Below are 24,653 nucleotides of genomic sequence, written 5' to 3' on the forward strand. Positions count from 1 at the left end.
AGTGGGGGGGACCGAACGAGGTGAATTTAAATCTGGGTGGGATGAATCCCACCCGTTCCACCCTCTATCTGCGCCCGTGATTATGATGCCAATGACAATACTTACCTCAACATGCTTGCGCAGATTAGACGTCGAATTTTTGTATGCCGCAATGGTTGTCTTCTTGGGCACACATAATCTGCATTGCATAATGAAACTGTCACCCCTTTTCTCTACAAAGCTGAAGTGATCACGTACGTAGGGCCAGGGGTGCACTTCATTACTGGAAGAAATTGCGTTTTCTGCAGGGTCGTCCACCACAGGTTCCTCGGTCTCCTCCATGTCCGCAGGGGCGCTTTATCAACACCCGTGGCCCAGGGGCTAGGCCCCTCATAGGCTACCTGTCAACCCTACCCTTACCGTTGGCCAGGAAAACACTCTTATTTTATTTGCAATACGTGTCAAGCATTTACAGTGTAAGCGCGTAATTAGCCTAGAAGCCTACGATAGGTTACGTTTGGCTCGGCGTAGCTGCGAAAGGCCCACGCTCACATCGCTGAACACATCCGACCACAGAGGGAGAGAAGAACGCGCGCATTATCATTACAGAGCCGGTTCTGATTATTACCACGGACAGGACAGTGATACTGCGTAACTTTCACGCAGGGGCATGACCAGAGATAACCACACAAGCGCGCGTGCACTAATGTAGACCTATGTGTTGTAAACATAAAACACACACACCTACAGACAAGTCCTTTTAAAAAATAAAATACATAAAAATAGCTCGGCGGCATGAAAAACATTCACTGCAAGACAAGGTGCCCTAGAATCGCCATCAGTTTTTAATATTTATATGGACTTTGTTGTCAGGATTGCACAGCATGAGATATCAAAACTGTACCCAGATACAGGCTTCAAGTTCAGATATTGCATTCCAAATGAGGTATCCACAAGAGAAATGCGTACGAAAGCACGAGCATCAGGAGAGGGTTGCATAACAGAGATTCTATACGCAGATGATCAGGCCATACTCGCTGGATCCATCGAGGAGCTTCAGAATATTCTTCAGTTGTATGATAAGACCTACACCCGCTTTGGTTTACAAATATCATGTGTCAAAACAGAAACAATGGCTTTTAACGTCAATGAGGATATCAAATGTAAACCAAGTATCATTTCCCTTGGCGGCACTAATATTAAAAACGTCCGCACCTTTAAATATCTTGGTTATAATGTCAGCAACTGTGATGAATCCTCACACTTCCTGCATGCTAGGATAAGTGCTGCATTCATGAAATGGAATGAACTGAAACACGTTCTAACCGACCACCGAATACTACTAAAAACCCGTATAAAGTTCCTAGTGGCATGCGTTTGAGCTCGTCTCCTGTACAGCACACAGGCATGGCAACTATCATCCAGTGAAATTCACAAAATTGAGGTAGTGTGGCACGGCTTCCTAAGGAAAATGATTAAAGGTGGTGTAACGGTTCAGTGTTCGTTGGTGGAGCACAGAGGACGGCAGGACAGAGATCAGGTTTGACAGCACGTTTTATTACCACACTTTTCAGCATAATTGTGTGCACTTTTCAGACACACACACACACACACTCAGCGTCTGGTTCAGCAAGAGCTCCTCTGCTCTCGCTCTCCCTCCTTAAGTAGGGCGCGGTCACTGGGAAGACACAAACACAGGTTAATTGCTCTCGGTGTAGTGATTCTGCCACTCACCTTCCCTTACTCCGCCCTCCTGTCACAGACCGGCGCTTGACCACGCCCCCACTGCCACATACCCCCACCGCCCGACTCAGGCCGGGCGGCCGTCCGGCCTGCAGCCAACTCCCCCCCCCCCCCCTTGGCGGGAGAGGAAGTCCGCCACGACCATCTGCGCCCCCGGCCTGTGGACCACCTTGAAATTAAAGGGTTGGAGTGCCAGATACCAACGGGTGATCCGCGCGTTTGCATCTTTCATGCGGTGGAGCCACTGGAGGGGCGCGTGGTCCGAACAGAGGGTGAAAGGGCGCCCCAGCAGGTAGTACCGGAGGGCGAGGACCGCCCACTTGATGGCCAGACACTCTCTCTCTATAGTGCTGTAGCGCCCCTCACGCACCGACAACTTCCTGCTGGTATACAAGACGGGGCGGTCCTCCCCCTCCACCTCCTGGGACAAAACCGCCCCCAGCCCTCTGTCCGACGCATCGGTCTGCAACATAAAGGGGAGAGAAAAGTCAGGGGAGTGCAGAAGTGGCCCCCCACACAGTGCAGCCTTTACCTCTGAAAAAGCCCGCTGGCATTGCTCCGTCCACTGGACCGGATCTGGTGCCCCCTGTTTAGTGAGATCAGTCAGCGGGCTGGTGACGTCCGAATAATTAGATATAAACCTACGATAATAGCCAGCCAGCCCCAGGAACTGTCTCACCCCCTTTTTGGTCTTGGGCCTCAGGCAGGCCGCAAACGCTGCGGTCTTGTTAATTTGGGGACGCACCTGCCTGTTGCCCAAGTGGAAGCCCAGATATTGTACTTCCACCCGCCCAATCGCACACTTCTTTGGGTTGGCTGTGAGACCCGCTCACCTCAGCGACCTAAGGACGGCCCTTAGGTGTTCCAAGTGGCTCGGCCAGTCATTACTATATATGATGTCATCAAGATAGTCGGCCGCATAGGTGGCGTGGGGGCGGAGGACCCGATCCATCAGCCGCTGAAACGTAGCGGGCGCCCCAAACAGCCCAAACGGAAGTGTGACGAATTGGTGTAACCCAAACTGTGTGGAAAAGGCCGTTTTTTCTCGGTATAGTGGAGTCAAGGGGATCTGCCAATATCCCTTCGTCAAATCCAGTGTCGAATAAAAGCGAGCCGTGCCTAGTCGATCGAGCAGCTCGTCAATACGAGGCATTGGGTACGCGTCAAATTTAGACACCGCGTTGACTTTCCTATAGTCCACACAGAACCGGACCGACCCGTCGGCCTTGGGTACCAAGACCACCGGGCTGCTCCAGTCACTGTGGGACTCCTCAATGATGCCCATTTTGAGCATGGTCTGAAGTTCTTCCCGAACCACCTTTTTTTGTGTGTTCGGGTAGCCTGTAAGGGCGGCTATGCACTACCACCCCCGGGGGCGTCTCGATGTGGTGCTCTATGAGGTTAGTGCGACCGGGCAGGGGTGAGAACACATCCGAAAACTCGGTCTGCAACTGGGCGACCTCCGTGAGTTGGGTCGGGGAGAGGTGGTCTCCACAGGGGACTGGAGAGGTACGTGATGCCAATGTCCCTTTTTGAACCTCCGGCCCCAGCTCCACCTTCTCCGGAACCACTGACACCAACGCCACGGGGACCTCCTTGTTCCAGAGTTTAAGCAGATTGAGGTGGTAAATCTGTAGCGCCCCACCCCTGTCCATTCGCCTCACCTCATAGTCGACGTCCCCGATTCGCCGTGTGACCTCAAAGGGTCCTTGCCACTTGGCGATCAATTTGGAGCTCGACGTGGGCAGCAGTACGAGTGCTTTATCTCCCAGAGTGAACTCTCTAAGGTGCGTACCCTTGTTGTACAGGCGGGCTTGCCGTTCCTGGGCCTGCCGCAAATTCTCCTGAGTTAGGTGGGTGAGCGTGTGGAGTTTTGCGCGCAGGTCCATAACGTACTGAATTTCGTTTTTGCTTTGTGAAGGTCCCTCCTCCCAATTTTCCCGCAGAACATCTAGGATGCTGCGCGGCTTACGCCCATATAATAATTCGAACGGGGAGAACCCCGTGGAGGCTTGGGGGACCTCTTGCACTGAGAACGGCAAGGGTTCGAGCCACTTATCCCAATTACGTGCGTCCTCACTTACGAATTTTTTAATAATATTTTTGAGGGTGCGGTTGAATCGTTCTACTAAACCGTCCGTTTGTGGTTGATACACGCTGGTGCGGATCGGCTTAATCCCCAATAACCCATACAGTTCGCGCAGTGTCCGTGACATAAACGTAGTGCCTTGATCAGTCAGAATCTCTTTCGGGATTCCAACTCGGGAGATGACGCGGAAGAGCACCTCTGCAATACTGCGTGCTGAGATATTGCGCAGAGGCACTGCTTCCGGGTATCGTGTTTCATAGTCCACCAGAACTAATATAAAGCGGTACCCTCGTGCTGACCGATCTAATGGCCCCACGAGATCCATCCCAATTCTTTCAAATGAGGTCTCGATTAATGGAAGAGGGCACAAAGGCGCTTTTGGAATGGCCGCTGGATTTACTAAGTGGCATTCGTGGCATGCCGTACACCACCTACGGACATCGCCGCGAATCCCTGGCCAATAGAATCGGGCCATTATTCGGGCTAGTGTTTTATCCTGCCCTAAGTGTCCAGCCATGGGATTAAAGTGAGCCACCTGGAATACCAATTCCCGGCGGCTCTTCGAAATTAAAAGCTGCGTGACACGCTCTTTAGTTTGAGTGTCCTGCGTCACTCGGTATAACCTATCCTTCATAATTGCGAAGTAGGGGAAGGACGGGGTGGCGTTCGGCTGGAGCGTTTGACCATCGATTACTCTCACTTGGTCAAAAGCATGTCGCAGAGTCTCGTCTCGCGATTGTTCTAATGGGAAATCCGCGAGGGATTCCCCAATAGAGAGAGGAGGAACCGGCGGCTCCTCACTCTGACGCGGAGATGACGTAGATGGCTCTGCGACAGCTGCTCTCGCCAAAGCGGCACCGGGACCTCCCCCTGTTAAATGGCAGGACCCACTCTTTATTAGGCGTGTCATTAAACCCCGAAATCCCGGCCAATCAGTCCCCAAAATTAGAGAGTGGGTAAGGCGGGGATTAACCGCCGCCTTCACTATAAATTTTTCTCCTCTGAAAATAATGTGGACCGACACCAAAGGGTAGCTGTGAACATCCCCGTGCACACACAACACCTTCACCCCTTGTGCTCCCCCCAATGCCTCGTTTTGAACCAGGCTTTGGTGAATTGAGGTCTGATTACAACCACCAATGCCACCAGCAATGAATCCACCAACGCCTGATATGTAGCCCCTTGGATACTCACCGGTATACGATACGCTCCGGCCCGATCGAGGGCGGCCTCTGGCGCGTCAGGGATCCGAACCACCGTGCCCACTTCCATCGCCGTGCACTGCTGTTGAAGGTGGCCCGGCTCCCCGCAGCGCCAGCAAACCGGCCCGGGCTTTCCCTCTGCACCGGTGATCTGGGGCTCACTCACCTGAGGTGGGGGAGAGACAGACACAGAAGGGAGAAACGGGAGGGCACCGCGGGTGCGGCGGGCCAGCTGGGGTGGTGCCGGCCCCCGCCTCCGCGGAGGGGGAATGGGGCGAGGACGGGACACAGGAGGAGGGGGAGAGAGAGAGAGAGAGAGAGAGAGAAGAGGAGAGAAGAGAAGATGCCATCTGCTGTCCTGCCGCCGGGACAGCCGCCAAATGGTCCTCTGCCAGCTCGACTGCTTGATCCAGCGATGCCGGGCGGTGGCACTGGACCCACTCCGCAGTTCCTGCTGGCAAGCGAGCGACGAACTGTTCCAGTGCCACCTGGTCGAGGATTCCTTTGGCGTTGCGGTTGTTGGCCCTCAGCCACCGCCAGCAGGCGTCCCGGAGCTGCTGGCCAAACTCGAACGGCCAGCCGACTTCCTCCAAGCGCAGCGCGTGGAAGCGCTGGCGCTGCTGTTCTGGAGTGCGCCCCACGCGCTGGAGGACGGCCCGGTGGAGGTCCGCGTAGGCCAGCCAGCGGTCGGCGGGGACCTGTAGCGCGGCCAGCTGTGCGTAGCGCCTGGTGCTGGCTTTGCTGGGCCGTGGCGAGGGCGTGGATCAGTTCAGCGAATGGGGAGGACTCCATGGGGGTGAGAGGCTGCTGTGCTCCAGGTCCCGGGTTTCGGCACCACTGTAACGGTTCAGTGTTCGTGGGTGGAGCACAGAGGACGGCAGGACAGAGATCAGGTTTGACAGCACGTTTTATTACCACACTTTTCAGCATAACAATTATGTGCACTTTTCAGACACACACACACACACACACACACACACACACACACACACACACCCAGCGTCTGGTTCAGCAAGAGCTCCTCTGCTCTCGCTCTCCCTCCTTAAGTAGGGCGCGGTCACTGGGAAGACACAAACACAGGTTAATTGCTCTCAGGTGTAGTGATTCTGCCACTCACCTTCCCTGACTCTGCCCTCCTGTCACAGACCGGCGCTTGACCACGCCCCCGCTGCCACAGGTGGATATAAACGAAAGAATGCCCCTGACCAAAAGAACACTACAAATGAAGATATAGACTGGAGCTACAAGATGTCCAATGCTGACCTCCGGAAACTGACAGGAACCCAGGATATAAAACTATCCTGCTACGTACAACAACTAAAATATATTGCTCACGTTTGCTGGATAGGCAATAACCAAGTGCAAAAGCAGCTCCTGTTTGACAAAAATGGTTACAAATGGACGAAATGGGAAAATCTGCTGGGCAGAGACACCCAACAGATAAGACGTATGATGATGGACAAATCAAACTTTGAGCAACTGCTGCAACTGCTACAGCAGAAGCACCCCTAGAGAGTTTAACTTTTGACAGGGGAACATGATGATGATGATGAAGGTACTTGGCTCGGCGGCCACATGAAACGTAAACACCATGGACAGCGGCCAAAATCATAACTCTACAGACCGAAATACACGAAACCGAGTCCTACTAGGGTCTATTTTACCGATCTATGTTCAAGCATCATGCAAGTCTTCCTTCTTGAATAAGACCGTGCATTCAACTGCCTTTTTGACATGACTGCATCAAAATACCACTTGCAACAATATTTCACGCACTCCATCAAGAAAAAAGTTAAACATGATGAACACGGGCATACTGTTTTGAGCATACGATTTTTTAAAAAGAAACTAGCTACATCAAAGTCCTTCAATAAACCCATCCTTTAGCGCAAATGAGCTTAACCTAGTTCAAAGCATGACGCTAGCAGTAGCTGCATAAGGCAAAATCATGTGGGCCTTTCGTCAACAACAAGCCACGGCGGGCAAACATTAATAATCAAGTGTCCTTACCTTAAAACGTTGTCTTGACCACAGAACTTCTCAAGTATTTCACTTAAATCCACACGGGTTAACAACACACCCAACACAGCTAGCGAGAAATGTGGATCTGCGCTAGCTTTGTATTGCTATTCCACTCAGTATGCTTACTCTGTCTGCTGCCCGAACTGTGAACGTTATAGGCTACAATCTTTTCATCAATTTCTTCAGTAGATGCCGTTTTAGACATTTTATTATCCCCATCGAAATATGCTATTATACTAACAGGATTATAACTCAAATCACACGACACGTATTCAAATCACAACTGATTTATTTTACTGTTGGACAGATCATAGCATATCTAGCCTAGCTGCTGGTAGGCTGATAACTGATAAGTAGCTGATATTCTGAACAGATTGGTGATCCTTACCTTAAAAAAGTCTGTGACTTTAGGCAATGATTCTATCATTACCTGCATCTCTCTTTTTTTTTTTCCCCTTTTATGCGCCCCGCTAACATGTGAATGCTTCATCTTTCAAAGCCTCTAAATTTGTGTCTCAGTAGTCTTCAGTCTTTGGCACGCTTTCGTGCGTGACGTTACATTTTGTTACATTTTATTCTGGTACAGTTGTGGGTGTTCGTTTCGCGAACCACATCCACCATGTCTCTTACAGCAGGCTACTGTGCGCTCATTTATTTCTAACCTTATTTCTATCAGTACATTAATGTAGGCCCACGATTCCGACAGTTTATTATTTTATTAATATTACAAGGCCCCTGATTGGCTGTGGCCCAGGGGCTTGAGCCCCCCGAAGCCCCCCCCCAAAGCGCCGGTGCATGTCCGCCATCGTCTGTGTGAGACTCGTGCGCGCGACAACTGTCCTTCCCGTGATTCATTTCCAGAACGCATTTCCCTTTCTCCATTTTAGCCTTTTTAAATTTTTTATTTTATTTTATTTTATTTTATTTTTTTTACTCAGTAATGGTTGTGATGTAAAATGTATCAAAGTACACTACTTAAAAGAAAACATACTTAAGTAAAAAGTACACTCTTTAAAAATTACTTGAAAAAATATAAGTACACAAAAAAGCTACTCAAGTACAGTAACGCGAGTAATGTAATTTGTTACTTTCCACCTCTGATACATAGTTCCTAATGGAGCATGTAAAAGGCTAACATAATAAGCTTACGACTATGCCTGATCCGTGATACATTTAGGATAATATTGGCAGGCACGTCTTCTAGTTTATGGCTTCTTAGTTTTATCCTTGAATGAAGCAAAATATTTGATAACCTACATCAGCGTAAGCAAATGACAATCTGTAGCCTACTTGTCTGGCTAAGTTAGCTTTCCCTCAGTGTTTGCTTTGAGAAACAAGCTTTCACAAGCAAATACATGACTGATATCACGCCGACTTTATGATTACATTGATGATTATCATGAATGTGTACTCTATGATGTGTACTCTATGAGCGCTCTGGAGCGAGTCACTTCCAAGATGGCCGCGCAGACCGCATGGTTACTATTTTTAGCATCATGTCGGAGCACTCTATAGCTCTACATACCTTTATCTTATGTCGTTTCTCAACACATGTTCTGACAGGAGGACTGTCTTTGGAGGAGTCACCTTGTCCCAGGCGACTGCTGGATCCGGCATAGCTACTAGTAGACCCCCTCCGGAATACTGTAGGCACTGCTGATGGTAGCAGCACACGTTTGTGCTGAACTGCACACCCAAGAGATTCCTTTAAGCTGGGAAGGGTGTCAAAACAATCCAAATCGAAGTGTTCAGAGCACAGGACGGATGTTGGTGAGGGCTCCCACTTGTCACGAATGCGCCTGACTTGTTTCACCCACTTCGCATGCAGCTCGGGATCTCTGGGAAACTTGAATAAACTTACCCCATCCTTGTGGGTTTTGGAGCAAAAGCCGGCAACACAACGCGAAGGCATAATAACTAATATATATATATATATATATATATATATATATATATATATATATATATATAAAAGTGTGTGTGTGTGTGTGTATATATATATCAATGGCGACTCCTCCATTGAGGAAAGGGAGGAAGATCCTCCCTTAAAATTTTAAAGAAAGAATTTCCAGGACACATTAGTTTAAAAAAACGCATATAATTAATAGACAAACGTTTAAAACATGTCAAAACAGTTGAAATAACTATATTTTATCAATTAAAAATGGAAGAAAAACTCGCCAAAATATCGTCCTCCCTAACCTCCTCATTGACATCCATTGTATGCGCTCAGAACATGGGCGATTCGCGGGCTCCTCTTTTAACATGGGAGTGAATGGGCGAAAGGGAGGCGATTCCTCCATTTGGGCGGGTCTATTTGCCTGTCATCAAGCAGCCAATCAGCAGAGCTGCATTCGTCAGTGCGGCCAATCAGAATGAAGGGATGAGTTGGCGGGTTGAAATCATAGCATACTTACTGTCAGTGTCACTGCCGAGCTAGAGTAGTGTCGTTTTGAGTAGTGCGGACAGCGGAGAATTTGACTAATTGTTGGCTATTGCTTTGTTGTAGTTTATCAACTTAATAAAACGCGATGGAGGAACGTGACATTGTGTACACAATGTTAAACACGCCATTTCAAACACTGGGTTATGAGGAGAAGGTTAGAATCAAAACCGAAGGGAGACCAGTTCCCCAACTTAACATTCAGAAACCGAATGGTAAGCTAAGTGTGTTTAACACCAACACCTCGTGGTATCGGAGATACCCATGGCTAACAGGCAGTGTCACAACCAAACGGCTGTATTGCTGGCCTTGCCTGTTGATGGGTAGCAAATCCCAAACATGGTCTGTGCAGGGATTTAATGACATTAAAAATTTGGACAGGGCCACCAAGCGCCACGACCAGACCAAGGAACACGTTGGTGCAACTATTCGCCTGAAATTGCTAGGCAGTGTGCCAGTTGACCAGCTAGTGGACGAGGGTGTGCGGATACAAGTGGCACAGCACAATGCTAAAGTGCGTCGCAACAGAGATACACTGAGGCGTCTGATTGATGCTGTGGCGTATTTGGGCATGCAGGAGCTGGCATTTAGGGGGCGGGATGAAGGGCCAAATTCAGACAACAAGGGAAACTATAGGGAGCTGACGGAACTGATTGCACGGTATGACAATTTGCTGGCAGAGCAGTTGCAGTCTTCTGGTGTTTTTAGTGGCATGTCCTGTGGCATCCAGAACGACTTGATCTGTGCAATCGGCACGTCAATCAGCCACGAAATATCGAAAGAATTAAACGTGACTCCGTTTTTTTCATGGCAGATTGACGAAACCACTGATATAAGCTGTCATTCCCAGCTCTCAATTATCGCGAGGTTCGTGGACAGTCAGGGCATTATTCAGGAACGTTTTCTGGGCTTTTTCGACGTGTCTAGTGGGAGGGATGCGCAGTCATTGTTTCAGTTTGTGCAGTCCGAGATGTCCCCTTACAACTTCACTGAGAAGTTGGTTGCACAAACTTATGATGGTGCTGCGGTGATGGTCTCGGCTCTCAATGGACTGCAGGCTAAAGTGAGAGAGGTTGCTCCAGCCGCTACTTTTGTTCACTGTCACACCCACCGCCTGAATCTCGTCCTTAGTCAAGGTGTCAAGGCCATACCCAAAGCGCGAGTCTTTTTTGCAAACCTGGGTGGGTTCACGTCATTCTTTTCCAAATCAAGTAAGAGGGTGGCACTACTTGAGGAATCTGATTGCGCGAGAATGCCAAAGACCGCTCCAACACGTTGGAATTTCTCATCCAGGGTCGTGAATACCGTCGCAGGTAACCATGAAAAATTGCTTAACACGTTTACCCGCGTTCTAGAACATCCTTCTATGGATGATGAAACAACTCGATTGGCGGATGGCCTGAAGGCAAAATTGGAAGACTTTGAGTTCATGTTCTTGCTTTTTACTTTTGAGGAGCTGTTTGCACAGACCGACGTTTTATTTAACATACTGCAACAGAAAGTCATGGATGTTGCCTTCTGCAAACAGCGCATAGAAAACTTTATGCAGTTGCTTAATGAGCTGAAGTCAGACAGGGCTTTTGAGAAAACATACAGCAAAGCTGCCAGTCTCACAGAAGACCCCGAATTTGGTCACAGGAGAAAGAGAAGGCAGGGTGAGCAAGACCATCGCCAGGTCTATAAAACTCTCTATGACTCAGTGCATGACAGCATCAAGGCCCAACTCACACAGCGCTTCCAGCAGCTTGGCCGTTTGCATTTCATGGAGCTGTTAGACTTTGACAAATTTGAATTATTTAAAGCAGAATTCCCTTCTCGTGCATTGTCCAACTTGTCAGAGACATATGGGAATTTCTTTGATGAGGCCAAACTGAAGGTGGAACTGCAGCATTTCTACAGTGATGCAGAGATCCACTCTTCCCAAAAACTGTGTGAGGCTATCAGCTTCATGAAGTCAAACGGGCTTGATGAGGCAATGTCTCAGGTGTATAGACTCATGTGTCTGATTGCCACCATTGGTGCCACCTCAGCAGGAGTTGAGAGGAGCTTCTCATGTCTGAAGCGCATAAAAAGCTTCACCAGAAACACAATGGGACAAGAGAGGTTGAAAAGTTTAGCAGTCATGTCAATTGAAAGGAGGATGCTTAAATCTCTTCAACAAGATCCCCAGTGGTATGAGCAAGTCATTGACAAATTTGCCACCCAGACATCCAGGAGACTTGACTACTTTTTTAAATGAATTACAGTTTTAAATTTGACCCATTCACACCTCACATAGCTCATTCAACAAGCATTACACTACATGGTATTTCCCATGCTGATGTGTCCTCAAAAACATTTTACTTTTATTTCTTGCAGTAACAAAAAAACCCATTTTTAACAGCTTATCTTTAAAAATATACAAATCCCCTAACAGTTGTAAACACCCACACAACTTCCAACCTCTCTCTCTCTCTCTCTCTCTCAACCATCCACCTATCTATTCACTCACTGTCCTCCCCTATTTTTATGACCACCAGTCGCCACTTATATATATAAAATGTATAATAATAACACTAATAATGATAAACTGAACACCTCTCGCATCAACAACAAACTGGTAAGTTAGGAGGAAGATTCTTTCGCTGACGTCATATAGCCCCTCCTCCTCTTTCATCTCCTGGGTGCTGCAGCCCCGTCAAATTTGCCCAAATAGCCGCGTTTTTTTTATCATAACTTGTAAAATAGGCGCCTTCATGAATTAATATATGGATCATCTGGAATTACTTTTTATGTTATAAAACATCGCCAAAGATGTCAAAAACGTGTCATCAGCACTTTAAAACATAATATAAACGCCTCAGCTTTCATGCAAGAAAAAAAAAAAAAACTATTAATACTAGTACTGTGTGCAGGCAGTCTCTCCTGAAGACTAAATTAAACAATAATTATAAACTAATAAAATAAATGGCTCAGGCTTCATAGAAGAAAAAAAAACAATTTGAATAGAATCTCACAGTATGATGCTGAAGCTGCCTAAACAATGGAAAATAAAATACCATTTTGGCAAAAATGTTGGCATCCATTAATTTCTTGTATTAAGTAAAAAAAAAATAAAGTGCACACAGTCCTGCACTGTCAACATAACACACTTTCAGTAACAGAATTTAAACCTATATAAACACTGACTCGCACATGCTGCTTCTCTTGAACGTATACACGGAAGTAAGGCGGAAGGTAGTTTGTCGACGTCACCTCAAGACGACGCCAACGATTGGTCAAATTTCTGAGAAAGTTGTGGTGATTGGATAGAATTGAAACACCGCCCTGAATTCGTGAGGATTGGTTGAATTTGCGTTGAAGTTGCAAATCGCAACATCGCGAAATCCTGGAGGGTCTGATGATTGAGCAGATGCCTCTCATGAATGAACTGGATGTTATCCCAAGGAGAGAGGAACTGGCAGAGGCCATACAGAGACTCCCAGATGGTAAATCCCCTGGGCAAGACGGGATTCCTGCAGAAGTCCTTAAGTGTGGGCAAGAGAGCCTCTTTGAGCCGCTCTTTCAGTTGCTGTGCCAGTGCTGGGAAGAAGGAGAAGTTCCACAGCAGATGAGAGACCCCATTATTGTGATCCTGTACAAAAACAAAGGAGATAGGAGCAACTGCAATAACTACCACGGAATTTCACTCCTGTGCATTGTAGGCAAGCTGTATGCCCACGTAGTCGTCCGAAGACTACAGAGGCTTGCAGAGAGAGTCTACGCCGAATCCCAGTGCAGCTTTCACTCAAAGAGGTCCAGAGTGGACATGATCTTTTCTCTGCGGCAACTGCAAGAAAAGTGCAGAGCGCAGCAACAGCCTCTCTATGTCACATTTATTGACCTGACCAAGGTCTTTGACCTTGTGAGCAGAGATGGCTTGTTCCAGGATGCTAACCCTGATAGGCTGCCCACCCAAGCTGCTGAGCATAGTCAAGTAATTTCACAATGACTTGAAAGCCACTGTGCAGTTTGATGGAAGCATATCTGACCCATTCTCCATCCGGAGTGGTGTAAAGCAGGGCTGCGTGTTGGCCCCAACACTTTTTGGAATTTTCTTTGCCCTCTTGCTCAGGCACACTTTACACTTGGCTAATGAAGGGATTTACCTGCAGACCAGATCAGACAGAAAACTGTTCAACCTAGCTCGACTGAGAGCAAAGACAAAAGTCCGCTGCATATTGCTTTGTGACATGCTTTTCATGGATGACGCTGCTGTTGTTGCCCACTCGAAAGAGGAGCTCCAAAGCCTGTTCGACCGCTTCTCATCTCCCTGTGATGACTTCAGCCTCACCATCAGTCTGAAGAAGACAAATATACAGTAATGGTCCAAGGCATAGTCCCCACCCCTAGCTTGACCATCAAGAACTACACTCTGGATGTAATCTCCTACTTCACCTACTTAGGCTCCGCCATTATGGACACTGTCTCTCTTGATGCCAAGATTGGGAAGAGAATGGGAATGGCTGCTACCTCAAGGGTGTGGGAAAACAAGAAGCTGACCACTAAGACCAAGTTCATCTGTAGAACGTGCATCCTGAGTTCTCTGCTGTATGGAAGTGAATCCTGGGCTCCCTATGCCAGTCAAGAGAGGAAACTGAACTTCTTCCACATGCGGAACCTCCTGCACATCCTGGGCATCTCATGGGAGGACAGGATACCCAACAAAGAAGTACTGTCGAGGGCAGGGATCCTAACAATGCATACTCTCCTGAGGCAATGCAGACTGCGGTGGTTAGGGCATGTACATAGGATGCAGGATGGCCACATACCAAAAGACCTCCTTTACAGCGAGCTAGAGAGAGGGAAGAGACCTACTGGATGGCCCAAACTGTGCTTCAAGGACGTCTGTAAAAGGGAAATGAAAGAGACAGGAATCAATGTGGAAACCTGGGAGAGCACAGCAAAAGACAGAACAGCGTGGAAAGTGAAAATCAGGTGTGCCCTACAAAGAGGCGAGGACAACATTATGGTAGCTGCTGAAGCCAGACACAACAAGAGGAAGGCCTGCACAAGGACACCACCCAACACCTTGGACTTCATATGCCAGTGCTGCAGCCGCATCTGCCAGTCAAAGATCAGCCTTTTCAGTCACCAAAGAAAGTGCTTCAACCAACGAGGAATGAAGAGTCAAACCCCTGGCGCACTTTCCATGGACAACTGTTTGACAGATGCCTAAAAAGGTACACTTTCCATAGTCTGGGCCTATTAAAACCTCTTCATGTGTGAGATCAGTCAAAAGAATTTCGAGAGAGATTAAATTTTGGTTCATTTCTTAAAAAAAAAAAAAAAAAGTGATTAAGATTCTTAATTCCTGATCATGCTCAAATTCATGAGCGTTCAAGAAAACTCCTAATGAGTTAGAAGTTGATAAAACGGCTATATTCAGACAAAAGCACGTATTTTTAGGAAAGGTTTCAAACAACTTAAATCATCTTTTGGCTGTTCCCGATTAGGGGTCGCCACAGTAGATCTTTCGTCTCCATTGCTCCCTGTCTTCCACATCCTTCTCTATCACACCTGCCACTTTCATGTCCTCTCTCACCACATCCATGTATCTCCTCTTTGGCCTTCCTCGTTTTCGTGTGCCTGGCAGCTCCATCCTCAACATTCTCCTTCCAACATGCTCTGCATCTCTTCTCAGGATGTGCTCATACCATCTCAGTCTCATTTCAAACAGCCTAAATGATCATGATAAACTAAAAATGTTCTAATTTATGTTATGGAACTGATTTCTTCATCTTAAAAACAGAGAAGATGCAACACAGTGCTAGAGTGATGATTGAGACACATCAGGAGAGAATAAATAGAGAGCACTGTGTCTAGCACTACTATCTGCAAGGACTTGAGAGAAAGGAACATTACTGTGAATAGGATACTCTTTGATATTGAGATGTACCTCAATGTATTCTCTGTCAATATTCCTTCTTCCTGCATCCTGGTTGCTTTACTGTTTATGAGGCCTGGGACCAAATGATGCATTTCCCTCCAGTTAAAAAGGCAGACAGTGCATTTGGATACTCAGTGACTATCGGTAGCATGTCCTTACGATTTCTGGGAGAAGTTAATGTTGTGTTTTTGATTTTGCTGTTGTGTTTTGTTATTTGCCATTGTGATTACCTATTTGTTGTTTTGATTCTTTATTTGTTGCTGTGATTTGCCCTTCAGGGCCACTGTGGTAAATGTGCACTGTAGGGTCTCTATCAACTGACAACAAATTCCTTGTACATTCAGGCTTGGACCTGTCCTGCATGTTATAGTGTTTCCCCTTCAGCTAATTAACAGCCCTTCCTGAGTTAAATCAGGTGAGTTAGAACAGCAAAAACACATTTCACTGCATAAAGCTTCAGTGCAGAAGTGGATCTTACCCTCGACAATGATGTGAAGAGTGATGTCATCATACCAGGATTTGTCCTCAATGAGACATTTATAGCTTCCTTCATCAGAGACTCGGAGAGGTGAGAGTTTGAGTGAAGCGTTGCCTTTCTGTAGCTCCTCTTTAAATAGTGATGTTCTTCTTCTGTAAGGCTGAGCCTGCTTTTCATTTCTGTCTTCATGATCCTCATAGAGATGCACTAATGAAGCCACTTCCTCTACTCTCATCCATTCCACTGTCATGTCCACAGCGCTGGTGCTGGGTTTGAGAAAACAGGGAAGAACCAGATCTTCGCCAGCTACAGCAACAAGAGGAGCTTCTGGACCAACCACCTGGAATCCCTCTGTAGTTAAAAACAAACAAACAAAAAGCAAACAAACAATAAAAAACACAGTATATCAATCATTATTCACTCCACATTCACTGGATATGAGCAATTGCATGCTCTGATTGGCAACTGTGAGGCTATAAGCTCATATACCATGAGTAGAGAAAAACAAAATGGTGGAGCATTTTGCTGAACCAACTGAGGATGAAATACAACCCCAATTCCAAAAAAGCTGGGATGCTGTGTAAACTATCAATAATATATAGATTTAGGCACTGCCTAAAAGCGAAGCTCCCATCTGTTTCTGGGTTGTAGAATTTTCTTATATCATAGCCAGCCTCTTTTGTTTTATTTTTCTACCATTATAGTTACTATACTGTTTCGTTATGTTGCACAAAATGTTGAGCGACAACAGTGACAAGTTACTCGCTACTGTCCCGACTACTACTCTACTTCACTAGTTGATGGGTTTCCTGTGGTGGCAAGCACGCCCACACAGGATCGAAACCATCAGAAAACAACTTGATGGGTTTCTTTATCATGGTTTTCCCCAAAGCGTTTTAGCGTATCGGGCCCGATACGCTTGCTCTGCCTGCCGATATGCTTTGTCGCTTTAGTTGAAATTCGATAGGCTTAGATTTATACCGATACGTTAAGTTTCCTACCCACAAGTAACTAGATACATAGGAGAGCAAATAACAGATCCATTTACATACTGATTGATATTTGTGTTAAACAAGCGGTCTTTTTTTCCCCCAATGTTTGTGTTGATTCTGTCAAAGTAATATGTCTGCGTGGTATGATGTAAACAAACTAATCTGTTGGCTACATCAAGATCACGTGTTCAAACCGTCCAATAAAAATATCGAAAGAAAACGTCACCCCGGAATTTTCCGATTCATTATAAGCGATCTCATTGGCTGCCGATGTTGTCCCCCACCAGACGGACAAAGCCGACTGATTTTAATCACAAAATTTTGACCTAGTCTATTATCATTCATGAATGTGTTTATAAGCACATAATCTTTCTGCAAACTTAAATGTATGAATTAAGTTTTCTTTTCCTTTAAATATATTTTAATCGTAATCTAGTCCATTTAATAAAGTGCCAAAATTTAAACTTTATAATATGCGGTTGCCTTACTTTTCTTTTCAGTGTATCTTAGTTATACATATATTACGGTAATTGCATCCGAAACATTCTAAATCATTACAGTTATAGTAAAACAGCAACTTATTTTAAGGTGGCAGGTCTTAGGTTCAGATCCCTTTGTGATCAACAGGAGGTCATGATGATCGATTCTCTTCATTGGGTTGCATAAGATGGAGCAAACCACTGTTCATATTTTCATGCACATTTTTGTTACAACACTACTTGATCACAGATAATTAAAGGAATACTCCAGAGTGAAATGCTTTCTAGGTCTATTTTCGCATTATTGGGAGTGCATACATTGAGTTGCTACCACAATCACGTCAATCGGATGTGTTTTGAGAAAATTCGTTTTTTGCGATTTCAACCGGAAAGCACTAACACGGCAGTGCGCGGGGCATGTCTTTTTGCCGATACAAAGCGCTAGTTTTAAAACCATTGCAAAGCTCAAAACAACATGACAGTTCTGTGGAAGTGAGTAGAGGGTTCCTACAAACAAAACGAAGTGTCCCTGGCTCTGCAAGTGCACGGACAGAGTGTATAGAAGAGTAAATACAAAGCCACTGATCTTACCTGAAGCTGTTCTTCTCTGGACGCCACCTTCAGGGGAAAGTCCGTAAAAGTCCAGTGCTGAGTGCAGAGCCCATCCCGCTGGAAATGCACAGTTGTGGTATGCTGTGCACTTGCAGAGCTAGGGACACTTCGTTTTGTTTGTAGGAACCCTCTACTCACTTCCACAGAACTAACATGTTGTTTTGAGCTTTGCAATGGTTTTAAAACTAGCGTTTTGTATTGGCAAAAAGACATGCCCCGCGCACTGCCGTGTTAGTGCTTTGCAGTTGAAATCGCAAAAAACGAATTTTCTCAAAACGCATCCGATTGACGTGATTGTGGTAGCAACTCAACGTATGCACTCCCAATAATGCAAAAATAGACCTAGAAAGCATTTCACTCTGGAGTATTCCTTTAAGGCAGCGTTTCCCAACCACTGTGCCGCGGCACATTAGTGTGCTGTGAGAGATCATCAGGTGTACCGTGGGACATTATCCAAATTCACTTAATTGTTCCGAAAATTATTTATTTACTGCAAATAATTTGTCTTTGAGGCGGCACGGTGGTGTAGTGGTTAGCGCTGTCGCCTCACAGCAAGAAGGTCCGGGTTCGAGCCCCGTGGCCAACGAGGGCCTTTCTGTGTGGAGTTTGCATGTTCTCCCCGTGTCCGCGTGGGTTTCCTCCGGGTGCTCCGGTTTCCCCCACAGTCCAAAGACATGCAGGTTAGGTTAACTGGTGACTCTAAATTGACCGTAGGTGTGAATGTGAGTGTGAATGGTTGTCTGTGTCTATGTGTCAGCCCTGTGATGACCTGGCGACTTGTCCAGGGTGTACCCCGCCTTTCGCCCGTAGTCAGCTGGGATAGGCTCCAGCTTGCCTGTGACCCTGTAGAACAGGATAAAGCGGCTAGAGATAATGAGATGAGATGAGAATTTGTCTTTGTTCGTCTATGCCAGCGACGTATAGTGACCGGCAGAACAATTAAATACTCTTCCAATAGATGGCAGCAGGTAGCTAATTAACCAGTGTATCTACCTGTTGCCATTCAAACAAGAGAATTAGTAATGCTTCGGGTGTGACAGCAGTGATGGCAAGGCAAGTTTATTTATATAGCACATTTCATACACAATGGCAGTTCAATGTGCTTTACAGAAGCAAAAACAGTAAACAATAGAGAAATAAAATTACGTAAAATAATTTTATTTTTAATCTAAAACAATTAATTTAAAGAAAATAAGAATTAAACAGTAGAACAAAAATAATAAAATGCCAAAAGGAGAAAAAGAAAAAGAAACCAGCGGAATAAAATAGAATAAAATTAAAGTAAATTTAAAACATGCAGAGAAAGTAAAGATTATAAAAAATGTAAAAATATTAATTATTTAACAGAAAGCATCTGAAAACAGCTTGGTCTTTAGCCTAGATTTGAAGCTGCCAACAGCAGGAGCATTTTTAATGTCCTCTGACAGTTGGTTCCATAGATGCACTGCATAGTAGCTAAAAGCTGCTTCACCACACTTTGTTTTAACAACAGGTTTTAACAGTAAATTTTTCTGTTGCGATCTGGTAGATCTGATTGGGTTAGGCCGCTGCAACATATCAGAGAGGTAATTGGGCCCTGTACCATTTAGAGATTTATACACCAGCAGCAATGCTTTAAAGTCAATTCTGTAGCTTACTGGAAGCCAGTGAAGGGACCTTAGAATTGGGGTAATGTGCTCTGTTCTTTTTGTTCGTGTGAGAACCCTCAGCGCTGCATTTTGAACCAGCTGAAGTCGTTTGATGGTCTTTTTTGGCAGGCCTGTGAAAAGGCCATTGCAGTAATCAACCCTACTAGAGATGAAGGTAGTAGCAACGACTTCATGAATTTTTTTAATGACAAAATTGAGAATATCCGACAAAAAATTCAAACTACTAATTTAAGGTTAGACAATGAAAGTGACCTTGTAGTTAACAATATAACTGTATCAGATCATCAGTTAGAATGTTTTACTCCCCTAAAAGAAACTGAATTACTTTCATTAATCTCTACATCAAAAGCCTCAACTTGCGTACTAGATCCCTTACCGACACATCTATTCAAACAGATAATGCCTGGAGTAATTGAACCGCTTCTAAAAATAATAAATTCTTCTCTTATGATTGGCTATGTACCCAAATCCTTTAAACTAGCAGTTATCAAACCCCTGATTAAAAAACCTGACCTTGATCCCTGTCAGCTGTCCAATTATCGGCCAATATCAAACCTCCCCTTTATCTCCAAGATCCTTGAAAAAGCTGTGGCACAGCAGTTATGCTCATATTTACATAGGAATAACATCCATGAAATGTATCAGTCAGGATTTAGACCTCATCATAGCACAGAGCCAGCACTGGTTAAAGTAGTAAACGACCTACTGTTGGCGTCTGATCAGGGCTGTGTCTCGCTACTTGTGTTGCTTGACCTTAGTGCAGCATTTGATACCATTGATCATTCCATTCTTCTGGATAGACTAGAAAATGTTGTGGGAGTTAAGGGAATGGCCCTCTCCTGGCTCAGGTCTTATCTAACTGATCGTTATCAGTATGTTGATATAAATGGTGATATTTCTAGACGTACCGAGGTAAAGTTTGGTGTTCCACAAGGTTCTGTCTTGGGTCCACTGCTTTTTTCTCTATATATGTTACCTCTGGGCGATATTATTCGTAAACATTGTATTAGTTTCCACTGTTATGCTGATGACACACAGTTGTATGTCTCTGCAAAACCTGATGAGAGACACCAGCTTAATAAAATTGAGGAATGTGTTAAGGACATTAGACACTGGATGCATATAAATTCCCTTCTGCTTAACTCTGACAAGACTGAAGTACTTGTGCTAGGACCACATACAGCTAGAAGTAAGTTTTCTGATTACACAGTAACTCTGGATGGCCTTTCTGTTTCTTCACGTGCAGCAGTAAAAGACCTCGGAGTGATTATTGACCCCAGTCTTTCATTCGAAACTCACATTGATAACATCACCCGGATAGCTTTCTTCCATCTCAGAAATATTGCAAAGATAAGAAATTTAATGTCATTGCATGATGCAGAAAAACTAGTCCATGCTTTCGTTACCTCCAGGTTGGATTATTGTAATGCCTTACTGTCTGGATGTTCCAATAAGTGCATAAACAAGCTCCAGTTAGTTCAAAATGCCGCAGCAAGAGTCCTTACTAGAACTAGAAAATATGACCACATCACGCCTGTCTTATCCACACTGCATTGGCTCCCAATCAAATTTCGTATTGATTATAAAATACTACTATTAACCTTTAAAGCACTAAATGGTCTCGCACCACAGTACCTGAGTGAACTTCTGCTCCTCTATGACCCGCCACGCCTACTTAGATCAAAAGGTGCAGGCTATCTGCTGGTACCTCGTATAGTGAAGGCTACATCAGGGGGCAGAGCCTTTTCTTACAAAGCCCCACTGTTATGGAACAGCCTTCCAAGTAATGTTCGGGAATCAGACACAGTCTCAGCATTTAAGTCTAGGCTGAAAACATCTGTTTAGTCAAGCCTTTTGTTAATGGTGTTTATGAGGTAAAGGAGTAGATCTGGAGGGTCCTCAGACATAGGGTGTTTTGGTAAACTGGGATGTATGGATGCTGTCAGTCCCCACTTGCTTGCTCACTCGAGTTTGTTGACGGTGTAGTGGCTGGCTGCTTTATGTCCCAGGGCTCCCTCATGCCTGTGTTACCTTCTGGCTCTCTCCTTTTAGTTATGCTGTCATAGTTAGTTGCCGGAGTCTCTGCTTGTACTCGGTGCAATATGTATACTGTTCCTACTTATTCAGGTGACATTGGGCATACCTAACCACCTGTGTTTTCTTTCTCTCCCCCCCACCCCAAATCTGTCCCTCTGAGTTACATGGAGTCAACAGGAAATCTTTTGGTGGAGACGGTGGGGACCTCGACTGGCTATCGTAGCCTGCAGGGAATCGGCCGTCAGACATTCTGTCGCATGTCCCAGACCCGGTGAAATGTAACTGAATTGTCTTGGCCAGGCCTAAGGGTCCCATCTGCATCTCATCATTGCTGAGGAGTGTGCTCCCATCACCCAATCAAGCATCCAGCCAGAGCAGGTCATGATATACTTTTTACCATATTAACATGCCATTGTGTGTTATGCCTGATGTAAAGACTCTCGTCTCTGCGAGCCTACCACACAGATTTAATACTTGTCATTTTTAGGGCATACCTAACAACGTGTTTTCTTTCTCTCTCTCTCTCTCTCTCTCCCCCCCCATCTGTCCCTCTGAGTTACATGTTGATCCTGGGATTGAGATGCTGGCCTCTTCTGCCCCTTGGACCTGCTTGATCCATCCTGGTGCCCTGTGTCTGGTCGGAGTTTTATCGCCCCACTCCTGTGAAGGACGGCCCCATGAGGACAGTTGAGGGTTATACCTGTTAAAACTGTTAATATTATAGTCAGGCTGTCTGTTGTTGCCCAAATGAGGATGGGTTCCCTTTTGAGTCTGGTTCCTCTCGAGGTTTCTTCCTCATGTCGTCTGAGGGAGTTTTTCCTTGCCACCGTCGCCACAGGCTTGCTCATTGGGGATAGATTAGGGATAAAATTAGCTCATGTTTTAAGTCGTTCAAATTCTGTAAAGCTGCTTTGCGACAATGTTTATTGTTAAAAGCGCTGTACAAATAAACTTGATTTGATGAAGGCATGTATTAGTTTTTCCAGATCATTTTTTGACATAAGTCCTCTTAGTTTGGAAATGTTTTTTAGGTGATAAAATGCCGTTTTAGTGATTGCTTTCATGTGACTGTCAAAGTTTAGCAATAGCAGGGATGAGAGTTTTCCGCTTTTCGGCGGATTTCCACTTTTTCTGAGTAAACATCGACCCTTTTATATTATGCCAAATCCGTTGAGATTTTTTTTTCATTTATTGAGAGGGGTTGGGGTATGTTCCTTTGTGATACTCAAGCGTAATTCATACCTACGACAATGTTACATGTTTACATTTTCGCTATCTTTATTCTTGCCAAGTCTCGCGGTAGAATACATGTTATCTACAATGTAATTGGCCAAAACATCGCTGGAGAAAGCATGATAGCCAATCATAACAGTTCTTACAAAATAGAGGACTGACAAGCTTTTGTCTTTGGCCAAAAAGCTGAAGTTGAAATGATCAAATGAAAATGAGAAGTGACTGAACTATAAATAATTGTAAAAGTGTACATAGACATTATCCCATAAACTTAGCATTCGTTTGATTTAATACATTGAACATGTATATGATGGTCAGTAAATCTGAATTAATGCTGACAGTTTTGAAAACTTAAATATTTCAAAAGACTTCTTGAAGAAATCATATGCAACGAATGAGGACAGAGGGAGAAAAGGTCAGTCACCCTAAGAAATTTTATTTAATATATGAACATTTTGATAATTAATAAAACTTGAGTTTAATGTGAATTTAGTTTGTCATTTTTGTTGATCATAAATTATAACTATACCCTTGAATGTAGAATCAGGGTGTCTGCAGGCTTGAACAAGTTCAATTTAGGACTTTTTAAGACCTTTTTAAGACCATAGCAGGTTAAATTTAAGACTTATGCCGCACAAAAAAAAAAAAAAAAGAAAGAAAATTGGGAGAGCCTGAATTACTTTCGAAATAACAAAATTTATTATCATTCACCAATGAACTCATTACATCCCTAGGGTGCGCTCTTGCATTAATGAGGAACTAAGTTGCAGTGGAGCCAAAGACATCCCGCAAATCACTTGAGGATGAGGCATTCGATTCCGTACGGTTTGCGTGTTGTAGCGTTACAGTTTGCACGGAGTTAGTGATACACCGTCTCGAGATGTGCTTGGACCTGACAACGGTGAACAAAATTGAGTGATGACATGCGATTGTTGCAGACTTTTATGGGCAGCCTGGTGCTTCTCCGCTTTCGCGTGCGATTCTGGTGCCTTTACACCCAGGGTGCCGAGTTTGAGTGTTCTTTTGCACAATGTGCAGTACGCCTCAAACGGATTGTTTGGTACACGTTTTAACCAGTCTACGAAATCATTGCGTTCAAGCCAGCAGTCGTTAAACTTGCATTTGCCCATTTTGCTACAAACCGTGACAATAGGGCTGTGCGATATGGGAAAAAATGAATATCCTGATACATTTTCTCCATTTCACGATACACGATATATATCTCGATATATTTAAATCTCCTCTAAAGGACCCCATGAAATCTAACTTTTACTCTTTACTGTTTTCACTACAATCCCTGCAGATTAAATAACATTCTTGGTTAACTTTACAGGTGGTTTTCAACAACACATTTTAAATTTTCATGTTAGTGATTAATCACAATTGAATTGAAATAAGACTTTTTATTCAACAAAGATGTGGCACAAACTGCAAAAACAATCTTGAAAATTGCAACAAAGGGGCAATACAGTACAGAGCTGCTCAGAGCTCAGACCAATAAAGTGCAAGCTCAACACTGAGAGACATTTAGCTTAAATAAGAAAAGTGCTCATTCATTAAATTATTTTAAAAAAATAGATCTCCAAGCTATTAACCTGACTACTGAGAACCACTGGAACATTCACAATAGAGAGAGATTGAGGGAGAGAGAGAGAAGGAGAGAAGAGAGAGATCTGCAAAACATCATTTTTCTCTTTGCACACTTTTGAACTGAGTGTTTTCTGGCTCTGCCTCTCAGATGTGTATAATTCCGGTATTGCCTTTGTAAAATGTCTGCGACCAGGCAA

At 44.9% G+C, this 24,653-nt stretch overlaps 1 protein-coding gene across 1 annotated transcript in view; it reads right to left on the reverse strand.

The window, feature by feature from the left end:
* LOC132885463 (butyrophilin subfamily 1 member A1-like) overlaps window positions 1–24,653 on the reverse strand; it is a 223,389-nt gene that overhangs the window by 139,828 nt on the left and 58,908 nt on the right. The window contains exon 2 of the mRNA XM_060920155.1: window positions 15,865–16,215. Within this exon, the coding sequence (XP_060776138.1) occupies window positions 15,865–16,215 (351 nt within the window). The remainder of the gene's footprint in view (window positions 1–15,864; window positions 16,216–24,653) is intronic.

Source organism: Neoarius graeffei, chromosome 1, assembly GCF_027579695.1.
Source record: "Neoarius graeffei isolate fNeoGra1 chromosome 1, fNeoGra1.pri, whole genome shotgun sequence".
Taxonomy (NCBI): domain Eukaryota; kingdom Metazoa; phylum Chordata; class Actinopteri; order Siluriformes; family Ariidae; genus Neoarius; species Neoarius graeffei.